Raw genomic sequence first — 22,681 nt, 5'->3', positions numbered from 1 at the left:
ATATAGAAATCCACCAGCCAGGGATACATTTGGAATTTGCAATCAGAGGCTGGGTTAAAGTTATTTTAATCCAGGCTGTAACACAGTAAAGGAATGCGATTCCTTGATTGCACTGTTGTGAAGCAATCATCCATACCAACATTTAAACCATTTGCAATAAAAAACTTTTTTTACTTGTTCTGTACTTGTTCTATTTAAGCAAATCTAGGAATTCAAATGCATTAAAGATTTACAATATAATCACACCAAGCAGGGTTCCACACACTTTTAATTCTAGTTCATAGTTAAATCAAAAACAAGACAAAGCAACAATGGAGTTACATCACAAGTCCTGATTATATGTGCATAAGCACACAAGAACACACTCATTTCAATACATTTACTTTATTCATGGAGAAATTCAAAGGGAAATGCATAGATTCTAAAATCACAAAACACAAATCAACTCTAATGACAGAGCACACAATTAAGTTTGGTCCTCAAAAAAGAATGATAAAATATAAGATAAAATGATTTTTTATACATAATTGAAAGGGGATTCATTAATTTACTGTAGCCAGAGTTCAGAACTTAAACTATTGCTATACTAACAGTTGTAGTGGTGGTGCTAGTGTTGGTTGTGCTTAGTGACATCAGTGCACCAGTGGTGATTGCTTTAGGGAGATGAGAACAGACCGCATGCGAGAGACATCTTTGGACTGCTTGCTGGACTTGGGGTTGAAGTCACAGAGTCGAGCCACACGCTCCCAGTCGGTGCCTGGGTTGTTTTCATCCATATCCGATACAAGGGCCTCTTCGGTCGCTCTGGAATTAGACAGCTACAGTCAGTTGCAAGGAATTCAGTGGATAAATCTAGGCTTTTCCCCTCCTGCAAACCTTGAGTTTGAAATATACATGCATTACCTGGTTAAACTCATCCAATTAATCCAAACATCCGTTTTTTATTTGTTTTTTAACCAATTTGTCTTCAGTTTTAGAACACACAAAAGGACAGTGGACAATGCCAGGTGGAATACAGATTATGATGATCTTGCATAAGTGGGTTTTCATTCCCATAAAGGATGCTATCACCTTTTAAATAGAGGATAACAATGACTTAACTATAAAGCAATTACACTAGCAGTGTCATTTATTACTTACAGAAAACCCTCATATACTGCCTTGACCTCCACTGAGTTACCTGTGATTTAACATCAATAGCATGAGATTACAGCATTCTGGAAGAAGGTTCCAGGATTATAGTATGCTTATTCTATAACTGTAACCTGTAGCTTTCTTTTCTCAGAAGACAAAGTACCTGTAGAATAATTTCAGGATAATTCAATTAATGTATGACTGTTCACAAGATCCAAAAATGCTCCTTACACAGCCTTTAATCATTACAATAAATGCTTATGTAAATAATTGTCCTATTTCTAAAAAAATACATCTAATGTACAAATAGGCTAAAGCAGATACACTCTAAGACTGAAGACAAGATATGACAATATATTGTAGCACTTGCAATATGGAAAAAACAAAAAGAAATATTAGAATGGCCAAAAACATTACAGATTTTGTGCTTAAGACAGCAGTAGTTATCCCAAGCAAAAAGAAAACCAAAAGCATTTCTGAAACTACAAAGCTTCTCTGCTTCTATAGTTTGCTGAAGGGGAAATGTACGATTTTTAGTCTTTGTTCTCAACAAATAAAACAATCCAACTACACTCACACAAATAACAGATGACTATTCAGTACAATCTGATACAGCATGCCCCCACCCACAAATAAATAATGAACAAGGAAGTTAAACATATTTTCTGACATTAGGTTTGAATTCTGATTAAAATAAACTAAACTATCTTACAACAAGCACAACTCACAATAACATACCTCTTTCCATAAAACACTGTCATGACTAAGCGTGACCATGCCCTATTCTGACTCGCATTTAATTATCAATTTTTTCTTCTTAGAACAAGCAGGGTTTAGATGCTACCCTCCCAGCAATATTTCTAAGCTTAAGAAAGGAGAAGACAGATAAAAAAAAATAAACACAACATGTAAACACTTTACTTGCTTTTTATACACTGAACAGATGATCAGCTTAAATACTCTGTTCGCATTTTATTTTCCCCAAGAAAGGTATCACCCTATGGAAATTTAGCCTTAAAATCGTACTAGCCAAGCTCGCCATGCTGGCTGCAATGATAGGAAGGCAAGCATTTTAAAGAATAGCTTTAGGGGCAAAGCACTTCTGAAGATTTTATTTTCAGATCTTAATGCATTCATGGTTCTCAAATCATTGGAATATGAGCTGCATTTGAGTGTTCGTTACACTTAAGAAAAACCTCAGACCCTGAATCCAGTCTACTCAAGCAAACAGTTGTAAGTGAACAAGATTTTAAACAAAAATGATTTTCATACTTTTCAAAATCAGGTGGCTCACAAGGTTTTGTTTAAGAAAAAACATTTAAAAACAGCAAATGCCTGTAACATTTTCTAATTTTTAGATTATGTTGGCAGTAGTCAATATGTTAGTACGTCAACTGCTCTAGGGATAGCCCTGATGGACTTTTAGCCCTGGAGTTTATTACTAAAACACTGATTAGCAAGATTGTTTTAACTAGCCTGTTGTGAGAATTACAAATGGCATTATTCTTATCAACACTGTAAACTTAGGATTTGCCATTAATTTAAAATGAGCACAATTATTAGAATATAAGGATGGAAAATCACTTCTGTAACTTATTTTAAATGTCTTTTTTCTGCATAAAATTAACCTGAAAGGTGTGTGAGGCTTCACAAGCAAAGGCACTCACTCCAACTGCAATAAAAAGTGTATGTTCCAGCAATTGCAAGCCTGTGTCATGTCACTAGATGAGTCCCCACACAACTGACTCGGTGATCTTGGTGTGGGTAGGCAGGGCTCTCTTTTCTTGCTCTCACTGAAGCCCCTGCAACATCTCAGGCAGTAGCTGCATTGCAGCGATCTCAAAGAAGCACACCAATCCTCCAGTTGATGCTGAAACTCGGTAAGTGTTTCAGAACTTATAACATGTCAAACGATGGATGGCTCAATCCAGGGACAGTTCAGAAGGCCCTGTCAACACTTGCTCATTCTTCCCCATGTGGACACAGGCATCCACTCTGTGAGACAAACTGTAAAGGTAGAAGTACCAGTTCCATATTGGGTGGGTGAAAACTGGCAATTCTAAATTTTTAAAAGAAAGTAGCCTCTCCTGAATGCTGTGAAAATGATGACTGTCCTAATGTACTACTAAATCTATCTGTAAATATATCTTTACTACTTATTAAACATTTAATTCAGCCTCTTCATATCCCAAGAAGATTCCCTATACTGCGTTTTACACATACAGTGGGTCTCATATATAGCCTAATCTGTGTAGAGTACTTACAATTGTTGCCAAACTGTCATTATAACTTACAGTAGGAATATAGTACAAGGTCCTGAACATGTACTGTGTCCTGGATACAGGAATTCACTTATAACTAGCATTGACCCATGACTTTCACAAAACATTGGGATATGGGCGTGGTTCATATAAGAAATAACACAGTATGAGAATCTTTTTGTTTGAAAATCTTGATTCCTTGAAAAAGAGTTCAGTTCTGAATGAAACCAGATCACATCCCACTGACACACTTCTTGCAGTTGAAGCTTTAAAACTCCCTTGCACTATTACACAATACACAAACAGCAAATGGAAATGAGAAGCTGGTGAAGTTTCACTTGTCACATCGTACTACAGGTATGCACAAGATGAAGTGAACTACTGCACCAACACTTTAATCACAAACGGGTCTTTAGCTTAAAATGTAAGCAGTAGAAAAAAGCAGCAATCAGTTAATACAGCATTAACAATGCTTTTATTTACTTAACTGGTCTAGGCGGTAGCAAGGATGGTTAATGTGTGTGCTTAAAGGTGCATAGAAAAAGAACAGGGAGAAACAGATCATAAGTCAGATATAGAGGAATGAAATAAAATGAGCTTTATGCAGATGACATAAGCAAAGCATGCACTTCCAAACTGTCATCTTTGGAGTGTTCTAATGAGCTTAGCTTGCAGCCTTCACAATCTGCCCCTAGGCATTTTGTTAGCCCTGATTTGTTTTAGTATAAAGCCTATTGTAAATTTAAGGAGATTTTTAATAGTTTTTTTAAGTAGTCTAACGAGGCATGTGATTTGAAAACTGATCTTATAATCTATTCAAATGCAATAGAGCAGACAGGAGGGCTGCAAAAATAATAAGCAAGTCACGCAGAAAAAAAAAATCTTATCTACAGCAAACTAGTTCCTTCTGTACAACACGCATAAGCGCTTGTGCTTTCTTATGTAACATTATGTAACATTTGAAGCAACTGTATATCCAAAGTCAAGTGAACTGGAATTTAGGGGCTTTGTGAAAAAGAGAAATGCTATTTAGTGTATTTGGTGTACAGTATATACTCACTAGACCGAAGTGAATTAACAATAAATTTACACTCCCTAGAAAACAACAAAAACATATCTTGAAAACCAAAAACAAATACAGCAGGTACTAAAATATTTGATTATCCTTACGTACGCAGTAACACTAATGCAGCGTGGGATATGCTTGAATGTGGCTCTAGGCATTTTAAAAAAGCAGGCATGCACTACTGCTCTTTCTTAAATTGCATGAGACATATCTCCTAGGAAAAGTTCGGCCCACTTGGATAAAGGCCGACAGCCTGCCCATGAGGACAAAGCAGTCATAAGAACCTGGGAGAAGAAAGGCAGAGCTGGGGAAAGTGGTGGGACACAAACTGGCAAAAATTAGAGAAGTGCTTTTTCCTGTATAGCTGTTTGTATTATATTTCCAGAGTTTATCTTGTTCATAAAATATACTTAAGAAGAACTTATAAAGTTTTAGAAAATGGGCAAACCCCATGAATGACAGTCCCTATGACAAACATCACTGCAAAACTCTCCTCTGTAAGATTGATTTAAACTTCATATTTTAACATGATATACTTATTAGTTCTTTTTTAACCCGATTAACATTATTAATTTAATCCAGGATACACAGTTGCTTTAAATTTTATATTAGTTCTTCTGAGGTTCATATTTAAAAACAATTGAGGTAGAGCACTGCTGCACAAACACATACGAGTAAGGTCAACACTTGATCGTGGGCATGCAGCTCACTGCTACATTTCAGTACCCAAGAGAATTACTCAGCAGCTGCAGGCTGCGTTTTACTCATTGCTGATATTCATTACTATGTGTAGGTACAGTTTTTCCGTTATAAAATGATACATTTATAGTAAACATTTTAGCAAAAAAAAGAAATATGATAAACAAAATTAAAGTTCTTTTTTTACAACATATAGACATTTCAAATAATGTACTTGAAATAAAATACATATTTAAAATTAGAATGGGAAAATACAATGCAAAATAAAACATCACAACCTGGAAGTCAAAGTATTTGAAAAAGTTGCATTTCACATTCAATGGTATATTTTTGAAATGTTTACTTATTGCTACTCATTTACTAACTCCTTTGCGCAAAGCTCCCTCCCCCCCCAGCAAAGTACTAAGAGCTTGGTATACTAGCAATGATATTTTGGACAATGATCTTACTGTCCAATTTAATACTGTAAAATCCCTTAATCAAATTAATAAATGATTTACCTTAAGCAAGTATTTCTACATTCTACTTTGATCTCTCAATCAGATGTTATGGAATCTCATTAGAACATAGTTTTTCCACTTTTAAACCTGGAATTTCTGATCTGTCTTACTGCATGTGAAAAAATGCAAAGGGAAAACTAATTTTGTGACATTACTACTGTATAGACGTTGCTCACTAGGCTTTAAAGTATTCACCACCCTCTCACAAATCTATAATCAGTGTTATATTAAAAGAAGATAAAGAAAAGAAAGGAAACAAGGAGATTCTAGTGAAAGAAAGGATAATATGTTAGTTTTAGCAACATACACATAACCAATCAGGTCAGCGAAGGGTTGTTTGTAGAAAGCTTCATCCAGCACCCTAGACAGTAAGAAGTCCGAGAGGAAAGCAGCAAGCAGGAGAGAAAAGAGAAGGCAGTAAAAAGGAGAATAAAAACATGTGTATGAAATCTGGAAAATTCTGACTTACATCATTCAAGGAAATATAAAGATCAAAGGGAGCTAAATGTAAGTTAAACACATACAGTACAGTATGGAATTTAGCCTCCAACAGCTGTGAACCTGAGTTGTTATCTAGAAACAGTATCCGAGTTCTCAACCAAAATTGAAAGGCATTGCAATCCTGTTGCAAAGTTGTTGCAAAAAGAGGGAAAATGTAGCCAAAGATGTTTTCACTAGTAGATACCACAGAATAAGAAACTCTTGAAAATGTCTAACCAATAGATGCATACAGAGAAGGATGTCAAACACAATATAATCATATAGGCAAAAAAATACAACTCGAACTGAAAATGCAATACTAATAGGTTTCTCTTATCATAAAATGTGTGTAAGCTGTACTCAGCTGAGCTCTTCATGAGAATGAAAGTAAACCTATTCATCATGGCTCCCTAACATGAACTCTATGCAAGGAATGTACTGAAATGTCACTGATTAACAAGACTGATAATATCTACACAACATGGGAGAACGAATGTCTATTACAAGCAGCAGAGCTCACATTCATATAGTGTTAAGTTAACCCCACCTCTCATATTCTTCCAGTGTCATGTATTGTTCCAAAACAAGCAGGTTTTCTTTTAAACTTTGTAGCCTACTTACTCATGCCAACCTTCTGTAAACTGAAATACACACTATATGATTTATCGGTTTTGTCAACAGCTACAAAAACTATCCTAAGTTCAATAAAGCAGTCTCTTACGTAGAAAATATTTTTGTATTCAAATATATAAAAGTGTGGAATGATCAGTGATATACTGTTCCCTGTGACACTGTTCACTCTTGGATACTCAGAAACAGAATGCAACATGTTACCTGTTGTTGACTTTTGTTTTCTCCAGCTGCTCATCCTGTCTCGTATACCACTCTTCCAGCTCCACCTTTGCCTTCTCTTTCCACTCTGTCTCCTGCTTACGGGAATTTGCATCTGTTAAGGGGAGGAGAGGCTGAACTCACATCAACATGCCAAAGTCATGATAACACTTACATATGAACTGCATATGGAAAGGAAACAATTCTATAACCCTCCAAGTATATTTGAATTGTCTGTGTACTGACATGAAAAAAATTGCACAAAGGAGTGCCACACTCAAAAACACTCAGGAGAGGAGACTCGGTTTCCATATTTTCCAGAAATAAGTTTCCCAATTTTAACAAAATTAATTTTTGGAATACACCAACTATAAATTCCTGTAAACTATTAGTTATCATCTAGCCTTCCCTTCCTAAATTATCTACTGGTGTTTAACTTCACAACAGAGAAATAATAACGAGAAAGTGAATAGAATTTAAATATTAATGTTTTTAAAACTGTTGGAACTTTTTCTAAAAACATGCAAACTTTGACCATTATTCCCACATGATTACAAAGTTGGCTAGCACACAAAGGTCAAAGTAATCAAATTAAAGTTCAAAGAAAAAATCTTTTTTATTTTCCATTTAAAATAGCAATAGAATTTTAACATCAATATCAGGCTCAAGTAGGAGTAAGGGTAAGTGTGCGCTACTCAGCAGATGTTAATAATTTCTGCCATCATTAGGACCACATTAAAGGCTGATCTGTGTTTTGGATTTTTTGTAATTAGATTTTATATTAGAAAGAAAGTCACTGTCATAGTTTAACTACACGACAGAACTTAATTTAGGAAAGGCATCAAGCTGAATTCACAAATTACTGCCTGTTTTTAGATGGAGTTTTAAATTCACCACCTCATTTCAAAGTGTCCCAGAGAATAAAATACAATACAGTTATCCACAGCTTAAGGTTGTAAATAAGCAAATGGTTTGATATAAAAAACTTTAGATATATAAAAAAAGCACTTACAATATCTCAGGTAGAGTGGAGGTTATTTGAAATGAAGCATAATGCATTTGGACAACAGATTGCATGTGCTGCAAAACTCACACCAGAGATAAATGCAGTACAGTCATTGTAATTTACAAATAAAATCAGTATGTTAGGTCAGGCAGGCAGCTAAATATTATTGACAATATACTTTACACCTGAGATTTTTAAAACCATCTTTAATGACAGAAGCTTTAGTGATAAGCCATTGTTTTTTCCATACTTTTTATATCCTCCAGAACATGGTTTATAAATGTATTTCTCACACCTTCACTACTTGCATCTGAACTCTAACTTGCAATAGGATTACATTTGTCAGCAAACTGTACCAAGACAATGTCCAAAGATAGATAAAAAACTGTACATTATAAATTACCTGATTTAAGGCTGTACTGTACATAGGAATGCAACACGAAAAACAAGTGTTGAATCAGATCTCGAAATGTTTGCTACCTTTTGTTTAAGAACAATGAAAATATATATTTTTTTATTTGGAAACCAAACTTGGTTATAGTTAAAGAGTACAAAAGTACTAATGATGCCAATGGCAAACATCCAAATCCTAAGCTACTTTTTATGGTACTTTTTCAAAGTTTAAAAAAATCCTGTTTATCAACCACCGCCCCCAACGCTGCTGCAGCAACACATCTACAATACATATACACGCTTACTGCTTGTTGGCTGGCCCCCCCGTTCTGTCACAATCCAATTCTCTCTCTTAAAAAGCGAGAAAATGACTCACTGTCACAAAACCTATTGCTATTCTTTCTCCTGTGAACCTCCCACCACCAAGAAATGTGAAAACAAACAAGAAATCAAAAGTTACTTGTCTGCAATTATTATACACCGATCCAAATTTCCAATCATAAGCACTACTGTGGTAGCTGATAATGAGATTTCTCCTTCTGTGAATTATAATACTTGGACTTCCAATTGTATGACATGACATGCATGTCAAATCCGAACTTCCACATGTTTCGAGTTAACTTAGTAAAATGTTCCCAACAGTAATGCTGTTCACTTCATGTAGCCCACAGCAGTCTGATCTGGGGTGCCGATACCTGACTTTTGTAACAGATTTTGACTTAAAACTGTTCCAAAAAACAAACAGATGCATATTGGTCATAGAATATAGTATAGTATATTTTGCCAATAAACCAGATTCTTTAATTTCTAGATCAAAAACTTCTCTCAACACCTGTGTAGGATAAGGGTGACTTGGAATGTCATGCATAGATGGCAGCTAAGTAACGTTTTACTGTGAAAGGTAGTTTACTTTTGTCAAAGTTGTCTTGTAGAAATTAGAAAATGGCCTGCAGGGTAAACAATGCAGTAGCTACATACTCTACAGGTGAAAAACTCCCACTTCTATACTGGTGTACTGGGTGTGTGTGGAGCCTGCCTTGTCACTACAGTATTCAAGTCACGTTATCAGACACCCCTAGTGACTCAGTATGATTTTGTGAAGCACAAAAGACAGAATAAATTAAAGACAATAAATGGTACAAACTGAAATTAACAATATTTCTTATTCTAGAAAGGACAAAACAAAAAAAAAATCAAAAAAAGCAATTAAAATAAGAAAAAGGGGAAAAAGAAGTATACTTATAGCTAATGTGGTCTTGGATCAAGAGGCTTAAAATGGTGGATTTTGGCATAGCTGCTGAGGTATGTGCATTAGCTTTTATATAGAGAACTCACTCACAATTAGATTAATAGGAAAAAATATCCAATGGGTGTTAATTATGTTGCATATTTGAAGGGGAGCACACAATATTTGAACCAACACTACCATCACTCACCAAGAACCTCCAGGCGCTCCAGTTGCTCCTCTCTCCATTTGCGAAGACTCTCAGGCTCCGACTGCAGACGGTCTACCTGAGATATGGCTGCATATGCGTCTGAAAGACCGTTGCTCTCCTGCACCAGGGAAAATAAAAATTAGCCTGCGAGACAAAACACACAGCTACAGCAAGATAACCTCAGAAATGACAGCAACAGAATCCCGAACTCTCCTCTTTTGTGAACATGTGAAGACAAATTGCCAACAAGAAAAATCCAGTATTTCTACACAGGTCTACCACCCCATCAACTGCACTCCAATCCACTGAACACCTTTACTCAGCTTGGGGACAAAAATGACCTTTAATGCCTTTATTGCAATATAATTATATAGGAACAAGTAATAGGTGTATTCCATGCTGAAAAAAAGAAGAATGGAAAAACCTATGACTTGTTCCTTTGCAGCCTACACATGCTGACGCAGCTACCCACCATATAATTATATATACAACTAAAAATTGGAAATACCATAACAACAGTATGCCCAGAGTATATATGGCATGCCGATATACCAACAAGCTTTGGGGTAACAATAACAATAGAAGTCGCACATGGCCGTATAGTTAATGGGACAGAATTCTGATGATTATGCATTCTGTCAAAACACAAATAATGAAAAAGCAACATCAGGCAGTTTCTCTTAGAAACAAAGAGTTGGCCTCCCCTGCTGATAACCCTGAAAAACAACCTACAATGAATCCTTTGCTAATAACAATAGTTACAAAGTTTGATTATCTGCATTGTAAAGTACAGAAAAAAAGAGATTGCAGTACTCCTCTTCATTATGATGTCACCCTCTACCATTTTTTCTGTTAAATCAGTTACTTAAAAAATGATGTCTTAATGATATCTAAAAATTATCATTGTAAACTACCTGGCTGTGTTGAACGCCTACTACCTTTACAAGATAGCAACTGCCTCTTTCAGCAGCTACTATCCAAACATCTTTAAGCAGCTACTGAGTTTATAACCCATGGAGAAGAAAAAATAAATTGCCAACACTGCAGATGTCTTGTGTTTCTGCATTTTTTAAAAAGTATTGTTTATGTCCGCACAAGACAGAATGGGTTCAAATTTAGTGACTGAGGAGGCCAGAACACATCATCACCAGCACACACAGAGCTGCCCTGTCAGTAGAGCTGTAGGCACCGATTTCAAACAAGTAGTTCCATTATAACTGTGGAGACTTCAAAGCAAAATCCTGTGATCAATATAAAAGTTTATAAATCAATAATTTAACAAATTTTATCTTCTTCATGCATCCTCTATATATACAAGGATGACGTGATTGAAAACAAATTCTCCTTTAATAATTAATGGCTTGTAAATTTACAAGAACCGAAAAGTAAAAGTCCATACTTGTGGTTGGAGCTGTTACTCAGTAGTTCTGTATTGTGTCAAACGAATGTAAAAAACAATTCCCATATCTGAATGAATACAGAGGGTGAAAACAAGAAACCATGGTGTTTGTAACCATCTTTACCTATGGCATAACCTTATCTACATGGATTGAAAAAAACAAACAAAATGGATAGGCAACCAGGTTTATACAATCCTTTTGTAAAGTATTTCCACTTGCCCTCCAATTTCCGATTCACTATTGACTGAAAAGAATTACACTGGCTTAACTTTGTCAATGCCTTTGAGGATTCTGAATATTTGAAACGGGTACTATTGTAGTCTTATTGTATTCTCTTTTCTAACTAAATAGTATGTCAGTGTAGGACATTCATTTGGACCCAGGAGGTTATCTTGTTGCTCACCTCAGAGAGGATTACAAAGAAGCAGTGTCATTCTTATATTTTGGTGACCACAATTATACATAATATTATAAATGAGGCCTTGGTAGTAAATAGTACAATTTTAATATCGCATCCCTTGTGTTACATTAACTCTGTTTTCCAACATGATTTGCCTTTTAATTCTTTCTTGAGCGGTTTGTTTTATCAGGTGTTTGTCCAGTCAAAATTTCTCAATCCTTCTTGTGGTATTATTTATAAGCTTCACTAGGTGCCTAAATATACTAGAATTGCTAGAATGTATATAAATTAAGATGATTAGTGGTCTTATTACAGATTACTCGGCTACTCCACTAACTACATCATCCCAATTTCAGCACTCAAAACTTAAATAGTTTGATTAATTTCTTACTAAACATTCTTATAATTTATTGTGTAAAAATGTGCTACTACTAGTCATTTATAAAGATGATTTACCAACTGGCCACATTAGAACATTAAACAATTTGAACTACAAATACAGGAGTATTAAAAGAAATTCTGACACTTAATGTTTTAGGTCAAACAGTAATGAAAGCACAACTGCTTTCCAAACATCACTTTCCCACCAATTCTTCCAATTCAGGGTCGCGGGAGAGCCAGGGCCTATCCTGGCAAACAATGGGCACCCAGCAGGTCATTCCCCTGGACAAGACACCAATCCATAGGAGGGCAGACACACAGACATAAACACTATCACACCTAGGACCTTTTCCCAGAAACCAACCAGTATATTTTGGTACTGTGGGAAGAAACCAGGGCACCCAGGGGAAACCCACACAAACACAGGGAGAGCATAGAAACTCCAAGCAGATAGCACCCCAGGTCTAGAATTCAACAATGCTAACCACTGCACCACCGTGCTGCCCCTGATTGCCTTTAAAACTACTAAAAATAATACAGACTGATCAGAAGAAACTGAGAAAGCTGTGAGATAGATGTGAGATGTCTGGCAGTGAGAACAGCACAAATAGCAGCAGGGCTACAGAATCACTGTTTTGTCTTATTTACAAGGGCTGACATCCTTCCCACCCCCGCCACAGACAACACCTGTCTATTCCCAGGATAAAGGATTTTGAGATTTTGATCCAAAAATCCAACTTCTTCAAATTTTGCAGGTTTATCTCTAGCACAATACCAAACTTCCTCTCTTACAAAAGTTTTGGAAGGGAAATGATCTGTCTCCTCAAGACCTTCTACAGCCCTGGATAGTGGTTCATCTGGGATAAACATTCATGAACTTGTTGAACTAGTGTCAGATTAAGTACTGTTCTATGCAGACTCAATTATTCCTACCAAAAGCTTTTTTTTCCCCAAGGGGACACAGAGTTGAGGAGGGTAGTGTGGAATGAGGTCAAGAGATCAGGAAAGCTAAGGGTCAGTACAGGGGAAAAACAGAGTATACCATGGGTAAGGCCAATGAATAAGTAAACGCTGGCTGATCCATTTAATGATTTAAATGTGTTTTATACCAGTTTTGAATCACAACCCACAACCACCTCAGTTACCAGTGATGACTCACCAGTATCTGAAATATCTAAGTTTATTTAGTTTGACACAGCAGAGGTAGTTTAACAAGATTAAAGTAAGGGAGAATGCAGGTCTAGGTAATGTGCAGTTGAGTTCTGCAATATTGTGCAGAACAGCCTGCTGTTTCAGATGCCCTTAAACTTACAAATTCACCCCCTCTCTATGAAAGAAATCAACTGTTCGCATCCCAAAAACTGCCAGGCCAAGTGGGAGTAATAGCTACAGGGCAGTTGCTCTGACATCTCTCCGAATGAAAATTCTGAAGTGAACAGTGAAGCTACACATTGTAATGAGCACACTGAACCTTACTGACACCCTGCATTTTAGAAATAAAAGGGAAAGTGGATACAGAGAAATGAAGAGAGTGGATAACGCAATGCTCATACCGATAAACATGGTCTATCAGCGCCTTGATGAGAAATACATTTTTAAGAATCTTATGTTGATGTTTCCTTTACTTTCAATAAAGTATAATCACTCTTGCCAGCACAGAAGAATGAAGAATTTCAAATGAAACAGTAATGTGATAAAATGGGTTCTAGACTTCTTCGACTATTGTAAGAGTAAACACAAAGACATCTCATTAAGTTTGCTGATGACACTTCTTCGGTCACCTAATTAAGATCCAGAAAATCATTATGAGCCCATTCTAAATGATCTTCTATAAGGTGTGTTGGGTTCTGTTTTGATTTAAAATATTTTAAAAACAAAGGAACTGGTCATTGATTTCAGAAAAAGATGCAACACCCCTCCAACCTACTGTAATTCATGGTAATACTGTAGAGGTTGTCAATGTCTACAAACACTTGGGACTAGTCACAGACAGAAACCAAAGATCAGACAAATGTTGTGACACCACTTGTAAAAAATGGTAAAATGTTATTTATTGCAAGCATTTTAACGCACTGTCTCATTTGTTGTTTTGGGGACATCAGTAATATGGGAAAATTAGTTAGGATAAGCTGCAAAATCATTGGAGCAAATTAAATAAACCCAACTGCCCTCTTAGAGGTTTGTATAGAATGTCAAGAGCTTTATGGAGTGTCTGGCTCACCCCCTCCTCGGTGAATTCTCACTACTCCCTTCTTCTGTGTGCCCAGGTATAATGGAAATGGACTCAGGACATCTTTCATCCCCTCTGTATCTCATCTCACTCTCAATGCAAAATAACCATCATCTCCTGTTGTACTGTATTCTTTGTTGGTGATATTTGTGTGTTTTTGTTGTATGTTTGTGTTGGTCCCTGCCATAAAACAAATGTCCCTCAGGGGAATAATGAAGCTTGAACTGAATTGAAAACAGTCAGTATCAGTATAACTGATAGCCTGCAACAAGAAAACATGAAAATTCCCTTTTGAAACAGACATCCTCTCTCACACAGTGATGTTCACATCACTGGAGTTCGAATCTCAGTCATATAAACCCCTTGCACACTGGTCATTATCTGAAAGATGACAGAGAGGCTGGCTGCAGTGTTGTATAATAAAAAAAAATCTCCAGCATAAAATCAGGTTGTAAAACAAAATGTCTCAAGAAGGGCTCTATAAAGTAATTGTCAAAATTGTCAACAGTCTTAAGTCTACTGTTTCTATGAATGAATCCAATCCAATAGAGGAATCAAAGCATACTAAAAACTTTGTACATCCTGACATCACCCATCTTACCAACCAGAGCACAGAAGTAAAAAAATGCATTAGGGGCAGCATGGCGGCACAGTAGTTACCATTGCTGCCTCACAGCACTAGGGTCTTGGGTTCAATTCTGGACTTGGAGTGTTCTGTAGTGTTATCTGCGTGGTATAGTCTCCTCATGTTCACATGGGTTTTCATGGGGTGTTCCAGTTTCCTCCCAGAGTCCAAAAGCACACTTGTATTATAATTAGCTTCTCGGAAAATTGGTTTTGAGAGTGTGCCTGTCTGTGTCTGTGCCCTGTAATAGACATGTGTCCCATCCAGGGTGTACCCCACCTCAAGCCCATTGAGTACCGCTCAATAAGCTCAGGTCTCCTTACAACACTGTATTGTATAAAGCGGTCAGAAAATGGATAGATGGAAAAACACATAGACATTCAAGGTGGCCTACCTCATTCATCAATCAGAAGACCAAGGTATTAAGATGTCCCAGGTACATGAGACTTCTGCTGTAGCTGGGCTGTATTTTGAGAACTCACCTTACCTAAAAGTTAACGACTGCTCAAGAAACATACCTGATAGAATTCCCCATTTATTGCTCCGTCCACAGCATCTAAAGAAAACAGATATTTTTAAATTAAGTTGACATACTGTACTTTGTTAGAATGTTGCATGTAGAAGTGCCAACATTTGCTAAAATGTATATCATGTTACATAAACACCCAGAATGATATGCAGTGTGAAGTCATACACTTTTGCAGCCATGGGAAATGAGACTTTTGTGCCATAAACAGAAGCCCTTATTGTGCAATGTGTATGGCAAATAAGAAATTTGATGTATTCTATGGACTACTGCAAAAACATCCACATAATATCTGAATTGTGTCTCATCTTCAGAACATGATTACAAAAGCAAACTGGATTACATGAAACAGTGAAGTAGGTAGAACAAATATTTAACCTTTACTTAAGTAAACTTGCCACTCCTCATTTAAGTAATGCTTTAATACATACAACATTTGTGCATTTTACCCTTCACGGTAGAGTGCATTCCTAAGCCCCCTACAATAACACACAAAACACAGTAACCAATATGATTATATGATCCGATCTCTAAATACAACAATTGGTGACTCGACAGGTTCATGGGTTTTAGCTTCTACAGCCAAAGAGGTACCCTATTCAAGCACTCATTTCAACAGAACTCAAATATTACTTAAAAACAGTACACAAGAAACTAACATCTTTCCAGGATACTTCATCACACCCCCTCCTCCACAACCTCTCTCTCAAAACCTGCACTGTGGCACTACTATCAAAGGGATCAGGCCGTTGCTGCTTACGTCAAGGATTAGTCTATTGCCCAGTTCCTCACGGCAGGTTTAAGCCTTATCTATTTCTGTCAGCCTTCTGGAAAGAGACAGGGAAATCGTCCTTTGCCATCTCCTGCAGAGACTTCAGCCAGAATAATAGCTGGTAAACAGCACATTTTACATTAGGACAAACTTAATAGCATCAGGATGCCAGATCTTTATATTTGAGTATACCTGTTTGTCTGGTCTTTACATCCATAGAGTATTTGCACCAGAAAAACATGTGGCTAGTCTCACTCTCAGCAGGTGGCTCGTGAGGCCTGATCACATGGAAAACCATAATGTAAAACAAATATTGTGCAAGGAGAATTTATTTTTAAAAAGTTCTTCAAGATACATCCAGAACTACCCTGTACTACCCAACAAATATTGTGCAAGGAGAATTTTTTAACAAAGTTCTTCAAGATACAGCCAAAACTACTCTGTACTACCCGTCATCGGCAATCATAATAAATTCGGTTATATAACAAAGGAAGTCTAAATTAAAATCTCAATGTGACTCTCAGCCCTTCACCAATTAACCAAAATCCACCACATTTCAACCTATGGTTGGCTCCAGCAGTAGTTTCAGCTGACCTGCCACACATTTCTACACAGATCCTTTCAGAGAACAACTATTAAGTCTCAGTAAACACCATGCAAAGCAATAACAGTGTCAACAAAGTGAAGAACATTAAGCATCAATCACAAAATGTCTGACTGATAGCTCAACCAACAAATAATGACTCACAACAAAACTCACTCACTTTATATTTTCATTGTTCTATAACCACCTAACCACTGGAAAAGGGGCTCCTGTTCTCAGATTAAATACATTTCTAAAAATGTCTTCTTGTACACTTCTACATTATGTTCAAGCCTACAAAGTTTTAATTTCTTTTAAATGTCACTCTAGGACATCCTTTGGGCCAATATTTTACCTGCTTATTCCTCTCTGAACCAATTGCAAGTTCACCAATATGATTTTGCATCATGGTGCCAAAACAGTACATAATATTCTAAATAGTGTAGATAGCGCATTTAACAATTTTAACTTGATTTAAATTCTGCAATTTTAGCTATATGTCCCAAAATTGTTTTCCTTTTTATAGTGTTTCCCAGCATTGTACAAGATGAAAATGATGCATCATCAAGTCTTTTTTATACTCTACATTACTTCTTCAAGCTCATTATTTACTATTTTAAAATTACATTTTTTGCTACCTAAATATAACATTGGTTTACATTAAATGTCACCTGCAAAGTCTTTGCCCAGCTTTGAATTTGATCTAAATCAACTGAATTCCCCTTACATAGCATTTGATAATCCTCATATTTTATGCAAAAAATTACAAGTTTATTATGCCATATCCTATTTCATACACATTTTCTCTCAAGATTTCTCTTAAGAGCTTCTAGCACCTTAAGAGCTTCTAGCACCTTAAGAGCTTCTGTTTCTTGTACGCTTATACTATTGAACATAAAATTTAGTATTTAATCTGAAAATGTTGTTTATTTCTCTCTTGGTGAGCACCTGACTGAAATGTTAATTTAATACATGAGCCACTGCCCTCTGTCTAAAAATTCCCCATTTTAACCTCTGAGACCTTTATCCTTTATTGTTCTTTTGAGTTAATAAAATTGATTTTTATATGACATTTTTGCTTTTTTCAAATAATCTCTCAGCTATTCCAACTTTGTTTTTTCTCTGTACTTACAGAAATGTATTTTCTTTCACTGGACATTATGGCTAATCATGTTTCACATCTTTATTCTTCACTTTGATTGCATATTAAAACATTCGTAATGTTGTTTATACGTTTTAGCATTCCCTTCCTTCATTCTTGAAAGCTTTCCTTTACATGAATGACAAAATAACTGCTTGTTTTATTAATGTATGGTAAACTTTAAATGTCTTTTTATTGAACTAGAGTCATTGTAAATTAATCATTGAATGCATCTCACCCATTCTTGTAAAATCTAATAAAACAATATACAGTATGCACACCTTCTGTAAGGACTCAATTGACAACCTAATAACAGAATATTCAACATGGATACTTTCAACAGAGAAACCTGTATGGACTTCTACGTCCTTCTGCCTATAAACTTTGTACAACAATGGAACATTTTTTAAGTTATTTTTCTATCAAAGGATTCCTACAATACATTTGCATTTAATTTTTACATAACAAGTTAGGCCATAAATAGAATTTCTATTATTTTAACGTGTTCTGAATTGTGAAAGCAAAAACACACCCAGCCAATTCATAGAATCATTAATCATTAATGTTGACACAGTTTCAGAACATACTATCTTAACACATCTCCACTACAGCATCCAGCATATAAAGCTACTGTACATTATATTTTAGTCTGAAGCTCATTTCCATTTCTGAGCACCTGCTAAATGTAGAAGGAGGCCAACCCATTATTAATTATTTAGACTTTAAAGATCAGGTAGCACAAAGACTAAAAGGGAGGTAACTGGTTTTTGGCATTCTCAATGAAACCTGAAACCTTTTAATGGAACAAATATACATGAGGGCAATGAGGATTAATAAAACATGCTGTAATGATAAACAATGTCTAGTTCCCTGAATAGCTATCTATTTTTGTTATACATGGAATTGTAGCTAAAGACCAGTTGAGACACCAGAGAGATCCTCTACGATTTTCTCCCCTCTCTGACACCTTACCTAACAAATTCAACATATTCTGCCTCAGAAGAAGAGCAGTACTACACTTAATCCTCTTTGGCTGTCTAACTCACCCTCCCAAGGAAACAGGAATTCCTCTTAAGAATATTTACAAAAGTATTCTGGGCTATTTTCACAAATAATTTACCATTTGTTACTGTATCTCTTTTCATATGGGTCCGACTTTTTTATTTCAATTTATAAATTATAGCCATCCATCCATTTTCTCACCACATTAGCCAAATTATGATTTAGAGGTCATTCAAAATTGAAGGATTATTTTGGTTTCTTATTTTTCCATTTAACCATTAGAAAAATAAACTCTTCAGATCATTAACACTACAATTTCAGAAGGAAAAAAATGATTCAACAGAACAGTAAAGATATCACAAATTTCAACAAACTGTCTTGCAAAACTTCAAATTATAGAATAATAAAAAAGTTTTTCCTCACTATTTTAAAGAGCATAAAGAAATAATTACTTCCAGCCATTACAGAACTATACTTCAAAATTTGTAACTCTAGTCTACACAGATATAAGTGTTTACAAATTCACAATATGTGGTTTTGTCGAGTGATATGACACTTTTGTCAAGTGTCAGCACTACTGTACTAACTTCTCATCAAGAGCGGGAGCTCATCACTCCAAGATAGTGTCATGACACGAGGCCTGTCAAAATGAAAGACATACAAATTTGCAATATTAAATTCAAATTTAAAAACCTTTAATATGCTTTTTATTGTGTAAAGTTGGGTCTTTCAAAATGTCTTCCCAAATGTCCAACTTCTACAAAGATTTGGTCTCAATTTATGCTGGGTAAAATGAGAGATGTTTACAGTACATATTACTTCCAACAGATGTAATTAAAATTTGTACAAAGTGCCAATCTGTACCTCTAGATCAGCTGTAGGCAACCTTTACACTTTCATTCTATCGTTAAGTCTTTGCTACATCTTATAATTATTGAAGAGGCCTTCTGCACTGGGGTTACTTAAGCAGCAGGGAATCGATTCAGTGATAAATTTATTGGAGGTACAGTTCTGGAATGCAAGTGCCAGGCTTGACTATACAGTACCTGCTCTAGATGACCACAACTGACTGACGGCAAGAAAAAAAAAAAGACTCTGTACATACAGATACTCAAAAATGGACTTAGGCTATGTTAATCTACCTGTACAAAACGGGCAACACCTTGCTTTAAGATGGAGCCAGAAACAAGCTGCTATCCTTCACACAAGGATTCCTGATCTTATCCACACCATGTGATGCAAAAGGCGACAGCATGAAGGGTTAATCTAAGCCCCTCTTAGGCAAACCATGACTCCACAATATACAGCTATTTTGCAATATACAGAAGTCTATTTATATACATTGAGAGACATGAAAAATATAACAAAGAATGGAAGCAAAGGTATTTTCTTGTGGTTTTAATGCATTGAACTTATTCACATATGAGTGGTAAATAATAAAGACACCACCACAACCTACTTATCTCGCTGAACCACAAACTGCACTGCAGCTAGAATGGCAAGCTGGTACCTGCAGCCAACTTTAAAAAGCAATGAATAGTGTCCCATGCTGACAAATGACATGAACGTTTTTAATTTGTAAAGGTTTTAGAAATGAATGTACTTGAGTGTAAAAAAGCTCAATTTCGCACTGTTTTTCTATTGTTTTAGCCACTGCCTGAATACTTTCACACTGTATGCCACACAAATAGAAATGTAAACAATAATGACAATGATTGGCTCTTATAAATTAAACTAAAAATTAATTTACCAAATTAAATGGGTTATTTAACTGACACCATTTATTTTGAATGTCTATGCATTGGCTACAGCCACTATGGCAGACATTTCCTGCAAAGAGGCTGAGCCCATGGCAGACTGTTCCTTGAACTCATATTTAACATCAAACGCCCTCCAGGCAACCGTCAGCTTCTGTCACGTCTTCAAAGCTGAAGTACAAGTCTGTCTAAAACATTCTAAAATTAAACTGCATGTGTAAGAAAAAAGTGCCTATATAACAGGATAAAAGAAGTGGTGACACACCTTGTGTTGGGTACAAAGGCCAATACAGCAATCTGCCACTACAAGCAGGCCTGCTATCAGCCACGTTACAGTCTGACAATGAATCAACCACAAGTCTGCAAAAATGTTTCCACTCTGTATAAGAATGTTGGGCTTAGGATGGATACAGCTACAACTAAAAAGCGAGTGGCATTTCGTTTTTTTTTTCCTGTCACTCTAATGTTTTACAGTCATTCTATGGAAGCCAAGGAGACATAATTCATCATGAGGTTACTTTTTTCTACTTAAAATAATGATACTATGTAGTAAGACAATCCATTCTCACTCTAGCTAAACTGCATACTAACAGTCATCCAGAACGACGACGTTCAAAGCCGTCCTCGTTAAACATTTACCACCATGATAGGTTTACATCCTCATTTTTGAATCCTAATAACTACTATTCATCACATAAATGTCCCAATATGTTCATCTATAAGCTTTTAAAAGCTGCTCAAACGGTGTTTTAGTTACATTCGAAGTATTTTGTGTGATTTTGCTAAATATGTGGCAACTTTAGCATAGCTAATGTATAACTGATTAGTGTCCCTTTCACTCTGCAACAGTTAATGAAGAAAAACAAGATTCTCATTTACAATATACCTACTCTCTGGCTTAAACAAAATGAAAGCTTAATGTTACTATTTACTATAATGGCTGTATTGTATTGTTCGTAACATCCAGCAGAGCCCAAACGTTGTAAGAACAGTACTGTATATTCACATTGAGCAAACCTAGAATGAGAATGTAGTATTGATATTATTAACTGACAATATATCAAGAATCGATAACGCGGATAAACAACAAGAAACGTTTGCAGTGTAAGAACGGGATGAGAAAAGCCAATTAAAATAGTTATTCGGTTTATTGTTAAGTAAACGTTTAGGTTAATCGGAGCGTTACAATCCAACGCCAGTGGCTTGAATTTCAGTTTTCCGGTTCACCTTAAATTTACAGAATCGATAAAAATAGCTGTTTGCTCATAACTAACCATTTTCATCACAGGGCACATGCTAATTTTCCAACTCGGCAATGTACTAACTGCAGTTTAACCGAAGACCGTATCACTTTGTTTAGCGAGGGGGTTCTCGGAGGAAAACAAACGAGCCACTGTACAGTAGGTCCCCACCGTTTGCGTCTTGGCCGAGGTCACCTGTCAGGTTATTGCTCATTGATGAGGGGACCTCTCCGCTGTCCAGGATGCTGAACCCCTCGTCATTCTCTATCCCCGCTATCTCGCTCTCTTGCTGGGCCAAGAAAGCAGCCGCAGGGTCCTCCTCCACTCCAACCCCGTTCCCAGCGGTGGTCTGAGGGGCATTAAGTAAATCGAAACCATCCATATCTACCTAAAAAGAGTAAACACTGTAAAAAAAACTACCTACAGGAATCACTGCTGAAGAAGTGGTCAAATCTAGATTGGACAGAAGGCGGAGAAAGACCAACACGGGCACAGTGAAGCGGAAACTACAAGACAGCCACTTACAAACAGAAGTCTTTGACGGATAGTTGGTTTCACCAATCATAAATGTATTTAGCGGACTTTGAGATCCGCTTTGCCCAACCAGATGATTGAACCAGGCATGTGGAAATCCCGTGATCTCAAACGTGCGTAGAGCTGACCAATTGGAGTCTAGATCCTGTGAAGGTAAATGAATGACAGCAAATGGAATCGGCGAGATTACGCACCATAAATAACTGCTAAAATCTAGGTTTTAAAAATGCCTTTATTTCTGGGAGAGTGTTTTAACGCTTGAGTTACCAGTTTCCAGATTTAC

General features: G+C 36.3%; 1 protein-coding gene across 3 annotated transcripts; it reads right to left on the bottom strand.

Annotated features, from left to right (window-relative positions):
- Positions 1-250: 250 nt before the first annotated feature.
- On the bottom strand, positions 251-22,377 carry clta (clathrin, light chain A). 3 transcript variants are annotated; one of them, XM_088632208.1, is made up of 7 exons: positions 22,036-22,377; positions 15,361-15,398; positions 9,807-9,924; positions 6,975-7,086; positions 5,968-6,021; positions 3,884-3,919; positions 251-804 (listed from the first exon to the last, which is right to left on the bottom strand). In XM_088632208.1, the coding sequence occupies exons 1-7, from the start codon at positions 22,244-22,246 to the stop codon at positions 633-635; spliced, it is 741 nt and encodes a 246-aa protein (XP_088488334.1). In that variant the 5' UTR covers positions 22,247-22,377; the 3' UTR covers positions 251-632. The 3 variants fall into 3 exon arrangements, with proteins under 3 accessions (XP_088488334.1, XP_088488343.1, XP_088488352.1); XM_088632217.1 differs by lacking the exon at positions 3,884-3,919; XM_088632226.1 differs by lacking the exons at positions 3,884-3,919; positions 5,968-6,021 and having other exon boundaries at positions 22,036-22,374.
- Between the last annotated feature and the right edge of the window lie 304 nt (positions 22,378-22,681).

This window comes from Lepisosteus platostomus, chromosome 1 (assembly GCF_059453375.1).
Source record: "Lepisosteus platostomus isolate fLepPlt1 chromosome 1, fLepPlt1.hap1, whole genome shotgun sequence".
NCBI lineage: Eukaryota > Metazoa > Chordata > Actinopteri > Semionotiformes > Lepisosteidae > Lepisosteus > Lepisosteus platostomus.
The sequence above is the reverse complement of the archived record's forward strand: the minus strand, read 5'-3'. Positions and strand labels throughout refer to the sequence as shown.

Bases quoted from the DNA above. Each gene is read 5' to 3' on its own strand.
- clta (XM_088632208.1), bottom strand. From the start codon at position 22,246: ATGGATGGTTTCGATTTACTTAATGCCCCTCAGACCACCGCTGGGAAC. The intron at 7,087-9,806 runs GTGAGTGATGGT...TCCCCTTAACAG, and splicing joins GGAGCGCCTGGAGGTTCTTG to ATGCAAATTCCCGTAAGCAG. The intron at 6,022-6,974 runs GTAACATGTTGC...CTTACTGTCTAG, and splicing joins AAAACAAAAGTCAACAACAG to GGTGCTGGATGAAGCTTTCT.